Source organism: Equus quagga, chromosome 2 (assembly GCF_021613505.1).
Source record: "Equus quagga isolate Etosha38 chromosome 2, UCLA_HA_Equagga_1.0, whole genome shotgun sequence".
Classification (NCBI taxonomy): Eukaryota; Metazoa; Chordata; class Mammalia; order Perissodactyla; family Equidae; genus Equus; species Equus quagga.
In genome coordinates, this window is record NC_060268.1 from 167912432 (window position 1) to 167928594 (window position 16163).

Genomic DNA, 16163 nt, shown 5'->3' on the forward strand with positions numbered 1-16163 from the left:
GTATGCTTTAGAATGTGCATACTATTAATCCAATGCAAGTATATTATTATATTATAAATAATATACCTAAGTAGGCAATTTTTTTCTTCTTAACCACTAGGGATGCAAAATCAAGAGAGTTTGGAGACCCGGGATTGTTCTATCAAAATAAATCATAAGAAAACTAACAAGAACTCAACTAATCAGAGGTATTAAATAATAGATGAAACCAAAATTAAAAGTAAACAAAGAAGAACAGCAATGTGGTGGGTAATGGCATGGGCTCTGCAGCTCCTCACTGCTGGGCAAGCTCGGGTGCAGTCTTCACTTACTTAAGCCTTGGTTACCTTGTCTGTAAAATGGATATGGTAATAGTATCTCCATTACACATCTACTAAAGTCCTGAGTAGTTCCTAGTACATAGGAGGGGCTCTATAAATGTGAATTCAAAGGCTGCAAATTCAAATACTCATAGGAGGAAAATAGAAATTAACACAATGGAGGCAGTAGGTTGGTCCGGAGGCACTGGTGAGTGGCAGGACATGTGTGAAGTACCTTCCCCACCCAAAGGAGGAGCCCCGATGCAGATCCAGGCAATTCTTTGCTATTTTGCAATGCAAGCCAAGTATTGCCAGATGTTCAGATTTTTATGTGAAATCTCCCAAGTTTCAAACATTTGTAACTAATTAAAAAGAAGAAATTGTCTGCATCCCTCCTTCAGAAAAAAAGAAAACAAAACAAAATATGTTCACAGGCCTACCATGGCCTATGGGCTACCAGCCTGGGACCTATATATTAGTTGTTTCAAACCTGTGATGTAAACCCTCCCACTCTGCAAGTTTAAATCAAACAGTTGTGATTTATTTCAGGTACTAGAGGAAGGCAGTGGGGTGCAAGATTTTTAGAAGCATTGGAAGATTTCACATAAAAGATTCACACCAGGGTTTACCTGGTGGCATAGTGGCTGAGTTTGCACACTCTGCTTTGGGGTCCCGGGGTTCGCTGGTTCGGATCCTGGGCGCGGACCTGTGTGCCACTTGTGAAGTCATGCTGTGGTGGCATCCCACATAGAAGAACTAGAAGGACTTGCAACTGTGATATACAACTATGGACTGGGGCTTTGAGGAGAAAAAAAAAAAAGAGTTTACAAGCTCTGCTTCGGCAGCCTGAGGTTCACAGGTTTGGATCCCGGGTGTGGACCCACACCCTGTTCATCAAGCCATGCCATGGTGGTGTCCATATATGAGATAGAGGAAGATGGGCACATATGTTAGCTGAGGGACAATCCTCCTCAAGCAAAATAAAAGAAAAAAGATTGATACCTTCTCATTTGTGAAATCAGATTTTAGTTATGGTATCTCTGCTATGAACTGCAAAAGTAGCCATGTATTCCCAAACAATTGAGTGTATGATCCCAGTAACACTTCCAGAGCAAATTTTGCCACATTTTTCCCCTTGCCACAAATACAAGAGCAAGTCCTTTCTCCGTGACATTATTTTGTTTATTCCTACATTATATAATCTTTTGCCTTTAATCACTAGTAGGATACTCTTATACATATTACTCTGTAATTTTTCCCCTTAATTTTTTGTTTCTTTTATAAAATAAGGTATAATTTATATACAATGAAAAGCATGAATCTTAGGTGTACAATTCAATGAGTTTTGACAAATACATTTGCCCATGTAACCCCCATCTCTATCAAGATACAGAACACTTTCACCACCTCACAAAATTCCTTGTGCTCCTTGCCAGTCAATCCCCACCCCAACACCAGAGGTGATCACTGTTCTGATTCCTATCACCATTTTGCACATTCTAGAGCTCCATATAACTAGAACTATCCAGTATGGACTCTTTTGCCTCTAGCTTCTTTTGAGTATGTTTTTGAGATTCATCCATGTTTCTCCACTAGGTTTCACCTCTCACATCTCCCCTCAATGTGAAAATCACAGCTTCTCTCCAATATGCCATAAATCATAATCTGGGTGTTATTACCCCATGGTAAACACCCATTTCATGAACTTTTTGAAATGAGAACAAACGCAATACCTACTTTTGGAGTCCTGATGACATCTTAAACTCACTATTACATCTGAAATTAGTTCATTATCACCTCTTTCCACCAAAACTCATTCTCTTTCCTAGGTCTGCTGTCCCAATGGCTCTACTTTTTTCTAGTCACCAAAGTGAGGGGTGGAGCCACAGGAGTGGATGAAAGAGAAAATAAATCACTGGACCACAGACTTCTGGAAAGCAAAGGTGGTCTCCCTCATTTCTGCGTGTCCTTCAGGGGAGGAGCTTCACAAATATTGATGAACATTGGACCTTAAATTGAATACTTCATGTGAGTTATCTGAGAAAAAATATTAAAATTGCCCATCTAGACTCAATTTACTCAAACTGACCCTCTGCACATAAATGCTTGTACCTCTCAGCTCATTGCATTAACGAAATGATCCAACTTGGCACTACTTCCTAGCATTCTAATTAAAGACGCATACATTTTATTGATTAAAATTTCCAGTAACCCAGCATAATGCTATTACTTACCCTGCCAAGAAAAGAGAAGCAGTTAAAAAAAACCCACTCACAGAAGGCTTCAATTCATCCTCCAATTCATCACATACAATTTAAAAATGTAGCAATTAAATTCACCTGCGAGGATAGAGGTTTGCAGAGAATAGATTCAGAAAAACACTGGATTCTAAAGAATACTAACCCTTCCACAACCCACTTCATAATTATAAATGTGCTCCCATCAGTAAAAATGTGCACAGAGAAATCCAAATGTGGCAGAGACCATGATCTGTTTAAAAGCAATTCAATCAGGATTTATTGAGCATTTCTTTGTGCACAGCCCTGCAATAGGTATAAAATACAAGAAAAAAGTGCTTTGCTTTTCATTTTCTGATGGAAACCAGAGTACTCTTTAACGGCTTCCAATATAGGCACTCTCAAGACAAAGCAAACAAAAATAGCCTGCACCAGGATGAAGTGGGTGGTGGATGTCTTCAACAGGACAGATGGATCATTTGGAGCTCCGTGTGTGTGTGTGTGTGTGTGTGTGTGTGTGTGTGTGTGTGTGTGTTTCTGGGGTTCTTTTATTTACTTATCTTTTAGGAGGAGAGAATAGTTTGGCACAATTAATTTTTAAACTCACATTGGCATATGGAGAAGCAGGGAGAGAAAAAGCCAGCCTCAAAATAGAGAACAGAGCAAATGGTAATGCCTGAAGATGTAAAAGGATAGAAAGACCTTTTTAAGAATAAGAATCACAAATGGCTTAAAAGATCATCACGTTAGAGTTGAAGGAAAAGCAATTACATACTTGAAGTACCATAGAATCCATGAAGTTGATAGAAACAGAGTCAGACCAACACAGGTTGAGGAACACAGGCCAGAGGAAATATCACACAAGGTTAGCTGACCAGCCCCCATCCCTGCTTTCAACCACATCTTCCCTAAATGCTGTCCCCACTCCTCTTAAGGTTTTCTCCTCTGTGAAGCCTTCTCCAACTCCACAACCCGTACGAATTTGCCCATCTCTGAATTGCTTCTTCACCCCTAGAATTCCAAACTTGATTTATAATTGAGGATCAGGTTATGCCAAATATCTTCTCAACTACAGTTTCTGCCATTTCAACCTTTCTGATACAGAAGTAACATACTCCACTAAAGAAAATTTGGGAAACACTGAAAACTATAAGGAAATGGAAATAACACAATCCTAATAGAAACCACTGTTAATTCTTCAGTATATTTCCGTTCAGTTTTTTCTATGAATTTTTAAGTAGTTCAGATCACATTATATATGCAATTAATAACTCTGGTTTATCAAAACTTTCCCCCATGTCATTCAAATCAATTGTAATAATTTTTAATGTTAAATTTTTTATTGAAATTAATCTTACATATGGTAAAGTTTACATATCTCAAGCATACAGCTCAGTGAATTTTTGCATGTGTATCATGTAACCACCACCCAGATCAAGATCTAGAACATTCTTAACACCCAGAAAGTTCCTTTGTACTCAGTCAATACTGCACCCTCCTCCCTCCAGGAAACTACTCTGACTTATTATAGTAGATTCGTTTTGCTTGCTTCTGAACTTCAAGATAATTCACACAGTATGTACTCTTCCATGTTTGGCTCCTTTTGCTCACCATAATGCCTGTTGAGTTCATCCATGTTCTTACGTGTATCAGTAGTTTTTGGTTTTGTTTCTTTGCTTGGTAATATTCCATTTAAAGAATACACCATAGGGGCTGGCCCAGTGGCATAGCGGTTAAGTGTGCACACTCTGCTTTGGCAGCCCAGGGTTCACTGGTTCGGATCCCGGGCACAGACCTAGTACTACTTGTCAAGCCACGCTGTGGCAGCATCCCACATAAAACAGAGGAAGACTGGCACAGATGTTAGCTCAGCAACAGTCTTCCTAAAGCAAAAAGAGGAAGATTGGCAACAGATGTTAGCTCAGGGCTAATCTTCTTCACAAAACAAACAAACAAAAAAACCATAACTAATTTATCCATTCTCCTGTTTTGGGATATTTGGGTTTTTCCTGTTTGGGGCTATTACAAATAAATCTGCTATGAATATTATTCTATATGTCCGTTAGTGGACATACATGCTCATTCATCTTGAGTATATACCTAGGGTAGAGTAGATGTGTGTTAACTTTTGAAGGTACCATCAAACACCTTTCTAAAGTAATTGGTTCAGTTTACACTTGAACCAGCAAGGCAGGAGAATTCCAGTTGTTTCACATCCTTGCCAAGATTTAGTATTATCAGTCCTTTTAATTTTAGCCATTCCAATAGATGAATAATGGTATCTCATTGGGTTTTAACTTCCATCTTGCTGATGACTAATGCTAGTGATACTTTTTTATATGCTTATTGGCCATTTTGGATATCCTCTTTTGTGAAGTGTATGTCTTTGCCAAGTACAGATTATCTGCCTTTTCCCATTGATTTGTAAGACTTCTTCATGTACACTGGATACAAGTACTTTTTCAGATAGACATAATGCAACTACATTCTCCTAGATGGTGGATTGCCTATTCATTGTCTTAATGATGTCTTTTGATGAACAGTTCCTAATTTTAACAACATTCAATTTAACAACTTTTTTCTTTTATAGTTAGTGCTTGCTTTTGGTTCTTTTTAAAAAATTTTTGTTTACTCCATGCTTATGAAGATGTTCTCCTGCTTTATCCCAGAAGCTTGATTGTTTTAGCTTTTATGTTCCATCTCAAATTAATTTTTGTAAATGGTGTAAGATAGGGATTCCCCTACATGGATATCCAATGGCTCCAGCACTATTTATTGAATTGCAGTGGGACTTTTGTTGCAAATGAAATGACCGTATGTGTGTGGGACTATTTCTGGACTCCATTCTCTTCTATTTCTCTATTTTTAAAAATCTTTCCACCAACACCACACTACCATTCAAATTTACTTATAATTCTTTTTTTTTTTTTTTTTTTGAGGAAGCAGTTATCCCTCAGCTAAAATCTCTTTCCCCTCTTCCTCTTTTTTTTTTTTTTTTTTTTTTTGCTTGAAGAATATAAGCCCTGAGCTAATATCTGTGCTAATCTTCCTCCACTTTATATGTGGGTCGCCACCACAGCATGGCTGACAAGTAGTATAGGTCTTCGCCTGGGATCCAGACCCACGAACCCAGGCCGCCAAAGTGGAGTGTGCTGAACTTAACCACTACGCCATGGGGCCAGCCCCTGTAATTAATTTTTATTTATTTATTTATGAGGAAGATTGGCCTGAGCTAACATCTGTTCTAATCTTCCTCTACTTTTGGTATGTGGGACGCCGCCACAGCATGGCTTGACGAGTGGTGCTAGGTCCGTGCCTGGGATCTGAACCTGTGAACCCCAGGCTGCTGAAGCCGAGCGGGCACACTTAACCAACACACCACTGGGCCAGCCCCTCCTGTACTTATTTTTAATTAAAAAAAAACCTTTACCACATTAACTTGTACACAATCCTTCAATATTTGGTCATTGCACAATCCAATCCAAAACTCTTACATGGTATGCACTCACAAGCATCTCCCTCCTCATCTCTCGAAGGCTTCATCCTCATTTGCTATGCTCTAGTCACAGACGCCATCTTTCAGTTCCTTGAGCATGCCGCACTTCGTTCCCACACCAGGGACCTCATATACCTCTTCCCTCTGCTGGGCAATCTGTATAGCTTCCTACCACTGCCATGCTCACTCCTATTCATCAGTTAGGCCCCAGCTTAAATGGCACCTCCTCTGTGAGGCCTTCCAGGGTGCCCCAATCTAAACTGAATTCTGTTATCACACTATATATTTTCTCATGGTAGCACAATTTATACAATTATCTGCATAAAGTCTGTCTTCCCAAAAGCCTGTAAGGAGCACCACGACAGCAGGGACCACATCTACTGTATCCCCAGTCTCCTAGCCACTATCACGGGCCTATAGTAGGCGTTCAATAATTACTTATTTGAATATTTTTGTTTTTAATAAAGATGAAATTCCTAGAGTTACTTTTGAAAATTTATTCTAAAAAGAGGCATTATGGGCAAAAATTCAGGCAAATGCATTCACAAGAAAAAATGTAAAAAGTGAAACAGGTTAGCTGGTTAGCAAACATTGGCTTATCAGGGACCTTATATACACACCTGTGGTCTCAATCCTTAAGAATAAGCTGAGTAGTTACTATTTTAAATGTACATCATAACCATAAAGAATTTCCTATATTCTTAGCCACTTCATGTTCAGGGAGTCGAGAGGTAGTGAGAGCATAAATTTTGCAATTAGACTCGGGTTCAAGGTCTTGATCTGCCACTTACCATGGCGTTGGGCACGACACTTCTATAAGCAACCATTTCCTCATCTGTAAAATATGGATAATAATAGTGTCTCCTTTCCAGAGTTTTTGAGACAATTAAATGAGATAATATGACGTGTAAAGACCTAGCACAATGCATGTCACATAAATAGGAACTCAAAAAAGTTTTGTTATCTTAATTCTTGTGATTCTTAATGTCATGGTGGAAGCAACCAACTGTTCAAACCTTCAAAATCAGAAATGTGTATGAATACGCTAGGGGCCAAAAAGAGACTAAAATAGGGGGCTGGCCCCGTGGCCGAGTGGTTGGGTTCGCACACTCTGCTGCAGGCGGCCCAGTGTTTCATCGGTTCGAATCCTGGGCGTGGACATGGCACCGCTCATCAAACCACGCCGAGGCGGCATCTCACATGCCACAACTGGAAGGACCCACAACTAAAAATACACAACTATGTACCGGGGGGTTTGGGGAGAAAAAAGGAAAAAATAAAATCTTTAAAAAAGAAAGAGACTAAAATAGATTCTTCTCCTTCATAAACAGAACATCTGCAAGGTTATTGGAAGGCTAGATCTTAGGAAGTTTCTTCGCAGATCCTTGACCTAATCCTTTGTGTAGCCTCTCTGTGGATCCCTTGCTGTGTGAACACAAAACACTAAGAAAGGAAATTAACTAAAACAGAGGAAAGAGAACTTCCCAAGAAAACATAACGTATGTAAGCAAATTAAAAGAAAATGTGAGATAATAATCAGTAACAGTGAGAGTGGATTTACGCAATTATGTTACCTGGGAAAATGGTGTTTTTCCAAAAACTCAGGGGATTTCAAATTACAGTGTTCTCAAAACCTCCCAAGAATTATTTTTCATTTTATTGCTAACCTCAGGTATAACGACTAGGAATGGAGAATTCTAAGTTCTTTCATGGTGCAGTTTTATTTTCATCATATGTATTTCAAATCAGGAGGGAGTTTATTTACCTTGGGGAAAATCCCTCTCTGAGGAGGCCAGGTCCCTCCCTCTTGGACGCCCTGGCACACTGATGTGCTGTGATCTACTTGGCTATATCTGTTGCTGGTCCATGAGCAGCGCAAACAGAAGGATCATCGCTATCTTTTCATTGTTGTACCTAGGTCCTAGCGCAGTGACTGATACAAAGCAGGTGCTCAGTAAATAATAGTGAAATGAGTGAAATGAAACAATAACTTTCAGCCTGCTTCTTCCATGTGTATTTTGACATCAGGAGAGAAAAACCAAGAAACACCAGAGAAAAATATGAAGCTTTAGAAAATTTTAATCGAATTAAGACTCTTATCCAAGGGGATTCCTCCTTCCCGTCTTTCCTAAAGCTACGCTCCAAACTCTTCTGTCTCTGGATTTAAGCAGCAGAAATCCATTAAAGTACAGCCTACTAACGAAAAGCTGACTAACTGAGTAAACAGGCATTAAAGATCTTGAGCAAGAAATCTTTATTTTCTAATGTTATTCTGAGCTTTTCTTCTATCTTCAAATATAGGGAAAAAAACCATGAAGACTGCTAAGTAAAATCTAAGTGAAACACAATTGAGGTGGAAAAACACCCACTTGAATCCTGCATATTGTTTCTTAACAGTTAAAAATAAATCATTTCTACTAATCTCTTTAGTTCCTTTATACGAATCTACGTCACATTAGTCAAATAAAATTTTCAAAGTGGCGTAAAATCAAATCACTTGAGGTATTTCTTTCATTTTATTTCTGAACCTTTTTTTTCTCTTTCTACAGCTAAGCAAGAACACTAACATTTCTTAGTAAACATGTTTTCAAACAGGCATTCAGAAGCAGAAATAATTTGTAGCAAGTACTACTTTTGAAGAGTGATGAGTTTCCATTCTGGCTGAACCCCGTTAACCTGCTGGAAAATTTATTTATTGAATGACCATATGGTTTCTTACGACTTCACCTCTAAAACACATCTGGTTAACCTAATCTTTATTGCCTTCAAAACCATCATACCTTCTACAAAAATCTTCCATATCTGACCCTTTCTCATTTCTTTCAGTATTCTAGGCTGGTGGTCTATAAACTAAAGGGCTGTCTGGTTTTGTAAATAAAGTTTTATTGGAACACAGTCATGTCCATTCATTTATGTATTGTCTACAGCAGCTTCTGTGCTACAATCACAGTTGCATAGTTACAACTGAGACCATTGGGCTCACAAAGGCTAAAATATTTACCATCTTATCCTTTACAGAAGAAGTTTGCTTTAGGCTAGACACACAAAGTGTGCAAATCTTCTATTTCATAGCATTTTGCTCTATAAACATCTCATTCACTAGTTTCCTCTGTATATTATTTCCTCAAATATGGTTAGTAAGGTCCCTGAGTGTTAGAATTTTTTTTTTTAATCAAAAATGAAAGTCTTGTCAGGTTTATTGGGCAAAAGACTTTCATTTCAGTGAATCTCAATATGTGTTCTTTCACACTAACACTACTGCTACTGCATAGAAGGCACAGTAGTTTGGATCAGTGGTCATAATCTATCATTCCTCCTTGTATCCAAGTCCTTTGCCACGTAACTTTCCAATGCCGTCAAACCAGACCGATTCTGGCTCCAAGTTAAGAATGTTTATTTTCGTTTTTAAAGGACTGAGAAAGAGAGAGAAAGGAAGAGGGAAAGAAAGAAGCAGTAGCAGCAGTGACAGATCATATTCAGTCGTCCCTCAGTATCCATGGGGGATTGGTTCCAGGACGCCCCGCAGATACCAAAATCCACGGATGCTCAAGCTCCTTAGTTGGCCCTTCGTATCCATGGGTTCCACATGTGCAGATACAGAGAGCCGACTATATCCTGTAACACCTGAAATTTTACTATCTGGATCGTTACAGAAAAAGTTTGCTGACTGGTGTTCTAGAGGCTTAACAGACCTCTCCTGGGTACTATTAATTATCTCCCCCAAACAGGTAAAATTAGAAGTATTTTAAACCCTTTAATAGATTGCAAAATTATTTAACCATGAAATATAAAAAGGTAAAAAGTTCCACTTAGAAAAGCCACATTCTGTAACAGAAATGCCACAGTTTGATCATCCTACCAAGTCAGGCCAGAAAAACTTGATAATCTTTGGCTCTTATTCTTTGGTTTCACATTCATGGGAGAAGACACTGACTTTTAAAACTAGGAACATGCAATTACTTTGATGAAAATAAAATGAATAAATGAAACTGATAACAGTAGTTACCACCTAGGTTTGGATGCTGGCCAAGGGGAGATTTTGCGTTTTAAATCCTCTTTGAAATTTTTACAGTAAGAGCTTATTCTTGTATGATTTGTACAATTAAAAATAACTAAAGTAAAACACGCACATAAAAATAAAATAAAATAACCAAACTAGAATAAAGGCCTTGGATTCCAAAGCACTATTCAATAATATAAATGATTCAGAAGCATTTGAATTTCTCAGGTGGAAGTATAATTGCTAATTATACAACCCATTCATTATTACATGCGAGGCACCGTGCCACGGGTTTTATAGACATCCTCATTTAATTCTCACAATCTTATAAAGCAGGTAGAACTATTAGCTCCATTTTATAGATGTAGAAACTGAGGGTTGGAGAATTTGATACCTGCCCTGGGTTACATGGCTAGGAGGTATCAAAGCTGCGATGTGAACCAGGTCTCTCTGCGTCTACAGCTCAAGAGCTTAACAGAGCATGTTTCTTCTGCAAGTCCAACGTCATACATTTATATAAGAAAAAATAACAAATTCACCAAAGAATAGTCATTTTAGCAAGAGGAACATAAATCTCTAATCTCTTGTGGCTCTGGCAGTGAGGAGGCAGCAGAGATGGTTCCCGAGGACCAGAGACATCCTTTCCCCATGCTGGAGCCATAGTAAGAAGTAACCTGAGGTCAGATTGTGCCCCTTGAAACCAGTGGGGTAATCTATATCCCAAGGAGCCCCAGACCTTCTCTAGCCAGCATCCTAACCTCTTTAGGTGACTAAATCCTCTTACATCTTATATTCCAGTACTTGCATTCTTCACCTTCCCAGGTCCTTACTAATGTCTCACTTTGGTTAGTTGCCCAGCACATCTTTGGCACATACATGCCAGTGGTCCTTCCAAGATTATAGATTCTAAATGACAGAGATTTATTCTGAACAGTGTCTAGTACAGTGTCTGCCACCTGCTGAAAGATGCTTACTAAATTAACGATAACAAATAGAAACGTTTATGAGCTGCTCGAATGCCAAGTCCAGGAAGGGCTCAATGACACATCGGCAGACCCTCCCTGATGAAACTACCAATTAGAGACAGACTATTACAGTCAGAGTGCCTTTAAACTTAAAAAAATAAATAAAGACGTGGGTGACGCCAAAAGCCTCAAAAGTAAAATGGCTGATTCAATTCATGAATCTGTGTATCTGAGTGTACACATAGCCAGCATCACCTTATATATGAAAAATGAGAACAGACCATTTACACCATTTAAAATCATCAACAGAGATGTGCTGCCCACAAAATAATACCACTCCACTAACATGCTGACCTTTTCCCAAGAGCACTGTGTATCCCCTCTCTTCACCTTCTAACTCTCTGTACCACTTCAATTCATACGACAGCAGGAGGTATGGTTCCCATGCAAAGTGTCATAAAGAAGAGTAATACCAGGCCCGGGGAGTTTCTATTCTGTTAAGATGAAGATCTTCAAGGCACAGTGGTGTGGTCACAAGTCTGCAGAGCCTGCGGACATGAACTGTGGGGGAGGGGAGGCTCAGACAGGAGCTCTCGAGGCCCGTTCTACTGCTAACTATTCTGTAAAGACCCAATGCTCAGTGCTCCTGCAGCCTGCTTCCACTGCTCAGGCACGTCCCTGGCAATGCCATGCTCTAACTGACCCACAGGTCACCGACCTTGGCAGAGCTCACTTGCAATGGCAGCTGTGACTGCCTCTTAAAGCAGAAAAACCTGTCCAGCATTCCATTCTCTCATACGAAACCTAAAAGGAGTGCTAATCAGCATGTTGCATTTTTTCCCCTTTTTGGAAATGAATGGCATCAGAGATAAGTCTTGTTAAACCTCAGTATTCTGAATTAATATCCTATCATCCCAACCTTTAAAGTATGTTAATTATGGAGAAGTATATGTCAGCAGTCAGATTTTAATATAAAAGAGAGAGCTGTGTATCTCATATGCCTAAATTACTATTAATTGTATGCAAACACTAGCTCTAAGCACATCCTTTAGAGCAGAAGGTAGTAAATTGCTGTATCAAAGTCTTATGTCAACAGTCATCTAACTAGCTAATGCTTTCAAGGTGTGCCAGGAGAGAAAGGATAGGATAATGTACTCCTATTAAAAGAGGGATGGATGAGCCGGTGAAAGCTTTTTGCTGCTCTAAAACATCAGGGACCAAGCTAAAAGAACAAGAGACAAAATTTAAGCACGGTCAAACCTGTTCATTATATATCCTTTCAAAATATCCTTCTATTTTTTAAAAAAGGCAATTAAAATATATCGTCACTATTCCCCATGGAGAGTACTTTTAAAACGATGCAGGGTAAACCCCTTATGTTGCAAACATAAGGTGCACCTGTTTTTAAGTCTCAGCATCATTTGCCGACTTCCAATTTAATTATGACTGAGAGGCAAGTCAACTGTCGAGTGTTCTCAGGATACGCTTTTTGTAGATTCCAGCTGGCAGCAGGTGGAAACACTGTACATACCTTAAAAATACGCCATGGAGTGGCAGGGAGGAGAGTAGTAAAAAATGGAAAAAAGAAATGAAATTCTCTCAAAAGAATTTCTTTCTTTCCAGTTTGACTATGAGAAATATAATCAGGTATAGCACTTACTCTGTTCACTTATAATCTTTCCCTTATGTAAGATTTTCCAAAACCTGCACTATCTTTCCTGGAAACCAAAACTAAAATCCACTCTTTGTACAGTGCAAGGAAAACAGAGGGATTCAAATTATATTCAAATAGAGACATATAGACATTTTGAGATATTTTAATTTTATCTCTAAGACCTCCTTTCAGTTTGAAAAAGCCATCAAATCATAATTTCCAACTCTAAATACCAGTAATACATTAATATTGACTAATATGCACAGTGTTATCACTAAAATTCAGACTCTATCTTCGAGGAGAGGCCAGAGAGTGTCAAAGGATCTAGAGGCCTTTAGTAAACATCAGGTTATGTTACACTCCAGAAGAAACAGGGGAGGATAAAGTTGGGGCAGAGTTCTTGGCTTACTCCCACACAGGACCACCATCAGCTTTAGATTTAATTATTCTGATGTTTGTCAACTTTTGTCTTCCCAGTAAACGTCTACGGCAGATCAATAAAAATAGGAAACCACATTTCCAGATTTTTCAGTCAGCACTGTCTTTCAAAATAATGTTTACTTACAAGAGAAATTTTATGGCACAAGAAGCCATCATGAATTATTCATTAGTTACAGAACATGCCAACCTTCCATTCCTTTGTACCTCTCAACAAGTGCGTACACGTGAAGTGCAGCATACTGAGGCTCCCAGTCCTACCCTTCCTGGGCAGGACGGCAAACCCGAGCTCACTGGAGGTCCTGGGAAACCGAGAAGAGCAGAGTACTCGGAAGTGAAGGCGGGAGGGTACAAAGCATATCTGCCTTCCATGGAATTACCCACCAGCCCACTCTCTGGAAACCCAAGTAAGTTATTACAACTGCTTCTCTTAAGGGGTCTAGGATCAAAAGAATCAGCACGAATCAACAGTTTGCTGGTTTCAACCAAGCACTGGGCAAGATTGCGTTGAGCTGCCTCTGAAGCTGTGGTGTTGGCTGTCAGTCCCTGGGGATGCTGAGCAGGATGCACTGGGTCCCTCCTGAAGCCGGCCTCACCAGGAACAAACTTTCCATAAAAGACAACTCTAAGGGAAACCTTCTAGGGATGGCATTTCCTAACTCAAACATCGTGCCCACCCACGGAGACAAAACTACAGCATAAGGAGGATGAAAGAATTTGTCTCAAATGATATGTTGGTTAACATATTAGCTATGTTAACACAGAGGTACTGTCATGGAAATGGGGGGAAAAGAAAAAGAGAGCACATGAGCAGAAATGGGATCACGGGTGTTCACCCACAGTCATTGAGGACTCCTTTTAAAGTGCTCCAACAGACCAACCTACCTAAATGTAATTTAATTTAATTTAGCTGGACTGCTAAGAAACGGTCATATCAACTTTAAAATCAATTATATTAATGATATCTTTAAATATGTTGATATATGACATATGCATTTTATACAAACCTGTGTTACGCACATAAATAGATCAGAATGTTAACATACTATAATAGGTGTAAAATTATTTTAACCAATGGAAAAGTCCCTGCACCTCTCCCCATCTGTAAACACATGGTCCACCCCAGACAACACACATGCCAAGTTTACAGAATGGACAGTCAAACCTTGGTTGTCTCCGATGACAGGATGAGGGTCCATGAGCTCAGGCGGTTCCCAGATCATCAACATTCACAAAGCTCTGAGATCTCAGCTCTTCTTCACCAGGTAGCTGGAACGTGGAAGGACTGCATCCAATCCTCCAAGAAAAGGCTGGGGCCCTGGCTTTTCCTCCCAGGAGTTTGTGGGCTGAGTTGGACTCGAGGGAGGGGTGTGCCACACCAGAGGGTGTGCCACAAGCCAGCTCAGGAAGAATGAGGAGTTTCCTGCATGATTCTAGCTCCTTCCTCACACACAGAATCCTCATCCTCTTCTCCTCTCCACTGTGTCTCCACCATGAACAGTGAACATCAGTTCACTGACACCACATCTGCAGCAAACTGTTCTTTCTGGGAAGCCACTATTAAAACACACCCAGAATGTTCTTCAAATTTTCCTCCACTCTGCACAATCCAGAATTCAGATTTCGGTCACTGTCATTTCACAATAACGCAAACACATGAGACAAAGAAAGAAAAGGATGGATTTTCCCAAGCCTTCTGCCTCTTCTTTTCACTTAATGAATTATCATCTCACCAGATGGGTTTTTTATGACTTTTTTTAATCCTAGGATTTAACAAAAATACTATAACTTGGGGGGGCTCCTTTTACTATCAGCCTGGCTGTTCATCATGGGTTTAGATGTTGTTCCCTAACAAAACACTGGTATGAGACAAGTCATGGACTTTGAGCCCATTTATATTAGGTACACACTGTCTGAAAACAATGACCTCATCCGGAAGGGCTCAGGAAAGAGGCATATTTTTCCCTTAGTCACTAATGCCCTGATGCTGGGTTGAATTACCCACCACCCACAGCCCAAGTTTTCTCCCAGCTATTTTTGAACACCAGGGCTTTTGCAAATTGGGAATGTTATGAAGACAGTTTAAATAGGAAAAGACACTTAAGACAACCATCCTCTGTATCAGACACATTTATTGGCTAAGAGGTAGAAGGAAACTGGCGAAATTGTTTTCAGCGTGAGGGTAGGTCATTTAATTCCTCCAATAAAGACATAACTGCCGCACCTACTCTGAGATAGTAATTTAATGTAAGGCCCATAATCTACACATTGAAAGGAAAGACTATATGATTGCATTGTTTAAATATAAAGTTTGATTAACTGAACATTCCCAGCTTACACTCTTCCCCATCTAGGTGGCTTTTGTGTTTTGCTTTGAAAAGGCTCTGGGGACAGCCATACTCCTGGGTCACCCCATCCTCCCTTCCTCTAGACCAGGCCACTGCCTAGAACTTTGTGCCTGATAACGTCCTCCTGACTTGGCTGAAGCACCAGGCGCCAGACAAAGGATCACAACTGGACCACTCATTGATAAAATGCTTGGCATTTGCAGAGCTGTCATATGGTAGCTGCTGCCAAAAGGCCAGTCGCATTTACTGAAATCTTCTGATTACGCCTAATGCCTAGCATTCTCATGACAGTGAGTTCATAGTTTAGCCTTAATGATTTTTTTGTTAGTGTCTCAGGATTCTTCCCATAAGGATGGAACAGAAGTCTTTCATAGTTGCATTTTTTATTTTCTTTAGCACTCATTCCAAATGTAATGGAAGCTTGTTTTTCCTACTCCCTTGAAATCTCAGATTATGATTCCTATCTGACTTTACATGAAAGGGGAAAGAAGAAACCATGTGTAGTGCTGCTGCTATTTTCTGGGGCTGAAACAGGATTCTAGTTTAAAAGCAACTTGTTTCGGCTCCTTGCCTTATACAAGGCAGGACAGTGGTGGGAGGGTGGGATGGGGCGGGGTGGGGGGTGGGGGGGGGCAATCCAACACAGAAACTGACTTTTCGAATAGTTAGCCAATCAAGTAGTTCCTTCCTAGTCATGATTCCCCAAATTTGACTTCTGTTAGTTGA

The 16163-nt window shown here is 39.7% G+C and overlaps 1 protein-coding gene across 19 annotated transcripts in view; it reads right to left on the reverse strand.

Moving 5' to 3' along the window:
- ABLIM1 (actin binding LIM protein 1) overlaps positions 1-16163 on the reverse strand; it is a 290842-nt gene that overhangs the window by 200622 nt on the left and 74057 nt on the right. For 5 of the 19 annotated variants that reach the window (XM_046652363.1, XM_046652355.1, XM_046652358.1 and 2 more), the window contains exon 1: positions 14255-14396. The exons of 1 other annotated variant lie outside the window; for it this stretch is intronic. In XM_046652363.1, coding sequence (XP_046508319.1) covers positions 14255-14318 — 64 coding nt within the window. In that variant the 5' untranslated portion in view covers positions 14319-14396. Of the gene's footprint in view, positions 1-14254; positions 14415-16163 lie in introns of those variants that run through there. 13 more of the 19 variants (XM_046652360.1, XM_046652365.1, XM_046652357.1 and 10 more) reach the window with 4 other exon arrangements.